Genomic DNA, 3,206 nt, shown 5'->3' on the forward strand with positions numbered 1-3,206 from the left:
ATGTTTTATGTTGTCACAACCGCCGCCCCTTATAAGCAAAGCTACTTCATTTGTTAACTGCCAGGATTGTGCTTGGGAATTAGCAAAAGAACTTTCTACATCTGAGTTCTGGAACACCCCACTCCCTCTGGCCTCATGGTCTCTTATTCATCATACAGGGGACAAACTCTGTAATCATCAAACTAAACAGGTAATCTAGACAGGTATCTGCCCTAATCCTTTCTCCTACCTCCCCAAATGCAGTTCTCAATGCTGCAATATTAGATGCCTTCTTAGTACAGTGTCCAGCTTGTGTCATAGCTGGAAAGGTTGAAAGCCAGCATTACAGAAGTGAGATCATCTCTACATAGCACATCCCCAGACAATCAGCAAGACCAACAGCAACAGAGATTAGCCTTTTATTGAATGTGTTACAAAAGGTTTAGTCAAAAAGACCAAAGCCCATGTCATCATCAGACTCCTCAGATTCTTCTTTCTTTGCTTCCACTTTCTTCTCCTCAGCTTAAAAAAAAAAAAAAAAAAGTAAATTACACAACTTTAAACTCCAAAGAGCTCCAGGCCCTTCAATTTACATGGTCAAAATACCCCAGACATCAAACTATGTTTCTGGTTTTAGGATTTCTATACATCATCCACTTAGTAAATTAAGGACAATTTTGCCTATAATAATTTTTACTTTCCACTCCTCCCTCCAATACAAAAAAAAGTTTCTTACCTGGGGCAGCAGCGGTGGAGGGAGCAGGACCTCCTGCTGGTGCAGCAGTAGCTGCTGGGGCAGGTCCCCCAGCCCCTACATTGCAGATGAGGCTCCCAATGTTGACATTGGCCAGAGCCTGCAACATAAGCGCATATACACATAAATGCTCAGTTTTGTTCTTTTGTTATAGTACCCACCCACCCAGGGGGGAAAAAAAAAAAAAAGGTACCATTCTTTTGGACTTACAGTGATCCATCCCCACCACTATATATACATATATTTCTCTTCCTTCTTTTTTGCTGGCGTTTGCTACTCAGATTCCCTAAAACTTTACCCACACAGCTATACTAAAAATAAGCAATCACAAAAAAACCTCCTCAAGCTTTAAATCTCATACTTGCATTGCTGTATTTAAGCAGTAAGGTACAACTAGCTGAATTCCTTTTATAGATGAGAAAATTGGCTCCACAATGCTGGCTTAATTTGTTAAAAAAAACTTCAAGCTTTCTTAAGCCAAGATTCTTTCCAATTCCATGTCTCCTTTTAAATAGTGAATTCAATTTCTCAGACTAAGTAATTCTAGGAAATCTATTAAAGATGTTTAGTTACAATGTTTTCAATCTTTCAATGCTCTTTGCAGGACACAAGGTGAATAGTTAGCATCTATGAGTTTCACTTGCCAGAGATTCGCGGTCACCTGTACAATAGGAGGTGGCCAGTGCCAAGTTCCTTGGGTAGGAATCCTGTCTTTTATATCTCAACACACAGTAAGTAGTCAATAAAAGGTGGCCACACCCAACTTCCATTAAAGCATACTATCATACTAGAAGGATTTGCTTGAAATATCATGGGAGTTATTCCCTGGGTGACTCTTTAAAAGAAGGAATGACTTGGTTATTTCTTTTAGCATGGTTTCAGAACAGAAGAAAAGAGAAACCAATCCGAGATCAAGAAAGGAGACACAAAGACAAGAAAGCTTAATTAGCTTTTAGAAATAGAAATGTCAGGAAACATCACTTAAGAGTTGGTCCTTATGGTACTTTTGGATGTTGGCATGAACACCTTACTTAGTCATCTGTAGGTTTTCCCAAATTCACTTTGCCACCATCATCTTACCTTTGCAAACAAGCCTGGCCAGAAAGGTTCAACATTTACACCAGCTGCTTTAATGAGGGCATTGATCTTATCCTCCTAAAACAGATAAAATGACAATCTGTCAGACACCAAACCACAGCTTTCTCAAATGTCTCCAAAATACCGCAAAATGAAAGAAAATCGTCCAAAACGTGTGCACAAAACTATGTTTAACCAGTTTCAATAATTCCTCTGTATTTTATTCATGTTTATTTACGACGACCATTTCTTACAACCTTTTCGGCTGCCACGAGAAAAGAAATGCCATCTGCTCCTGTGTGCCAGGCACCTTGCAAGGTGGCGAGTTCATCGCTGCCATTTCACGGCCTGGGACGTGCCCAAGTCGTGCTATTTTAAGTTACGAGTAAAAGCTGGGAGGTGGAGCAGAGCTCACGTGCTCTCCACAACACGCAGCCTGGCCCACAGGGCCCATTAAGTGGACCGAAAGAATTCAAGGAAATCACACCAAAACGATAGTGTCGTGGAACATAACCAGGTGCGGGTTAGGATGCCCACACGCCGCACATGCTTCTCGAAATTAAATAAAGGTTCCCCAAGCCAGAGCGCGCAACCGCAAGTGTAATCCAGTCCCTCCCGGAGCCTGCACGTGGCCGAGGCCCCTGACCAACTCCCGCGTGGGCCCCCTTGATGGGCGCCCGGCTCAAAGCCACCCTGTGGGTGTCGACGGCCCCGACTACGGCCGGAAGGGCCTGACCCGGGTGCCTGGCAGGGCGGGGAAACCAGCCGCCTGCGGGCCGTCCCTGCCGCCGGACAGGGCCGCACTCACCGTCACCGTCACCTCATCGTCGTGCAGGATGAGGGCCGAGTAGATACAGGCGAGCTCTGAGACCGAGGCCATGGTGTGGGCGAGTAGTGGGCGGGCGCTGCCGGGAGCGGTGCTAGTCGCCGGATGAAGTGAGGGCCTCACCCCAACGCAGCCTTAGCTTCCTCGGAAGAACCGAGCACCTTACCGGCAGCTGGGGGAAAGGGGAAGACCCGCCTGCGCGCGGGTCTTATACAGGCCATGTGGACCAATCCGCGCCCGCGACTGGCGGAAGAGGCGGGGCGAGAGCAGCCAGCGAGGACCCATTGGAGGCGCCTGCGCACAACGCGTGACTCTAGTTCAAAAAGCCGCTAGGAACCTGTCAGTGCTCATGAACTGTGTTGGTTTGGGGGAAGGTCGGAGCTCGTGAACAGAGTAATAATTTTAGGGAAAAGTTACCTAGGTAAGTGGACATTACTCTATGCACTGTAGCTTCTTTGACACTATTTAGACAACCATTTAATGACGTGCCAGCCACCCCACGGCCGCATTACCACCACGTGGAGGCAGGAGCTACTCCACAGTCTTTAGTCCCCGGTGCTTAGCACAGCT

General features: G+C 46.4%; 1 protein-coding gene across 1 annotated transcript; it reads right to left on the reverse strand.

The window, feature by feature from the left end:
* Positions 1–382: 382 nt before the first annotated feature.
* On the reverse strand, positions 383–2,839 carry RPLP1 (ribosomal protein lateral stalk subunit P1). The gene is made up of 4 exons (XM_016198258.2): positions 2,619–2,839; positions 1,814–1,888; positions 716–833; positions 383–501 (listed from the first exon to the last, which is right to left on the reverse strand). The coding sequence occupies exons 1-4, from the start codon at positions 2,688–2,690 to the stop codon at positions 422–424; spliced, it is 345 nt and encodes a 114-aa protein (XP_016053744.1). The 5' UTR covers positions 2,691–2,839; the 3' UTR covers positions 383–421.
* Positions 2,840–3,206: the final 367 nt, after the last annotated feature.

This window comes from Miniopterus natalensis, chromosome 1, assembly GCF_054644295.1.
Source record: "Miniopterus natalensis isolate mMinNat1 chromosome 1, mMinNat1.hap1, whole genome shotgun sequence".
Taxonomy (NCBI): domain Eukaryota; kingdom Metazoa; phylum Chordata; class Mammalia; order Chiroptera; family Miniopteridae; genus Miniopterus; species Miniopterus natalensis.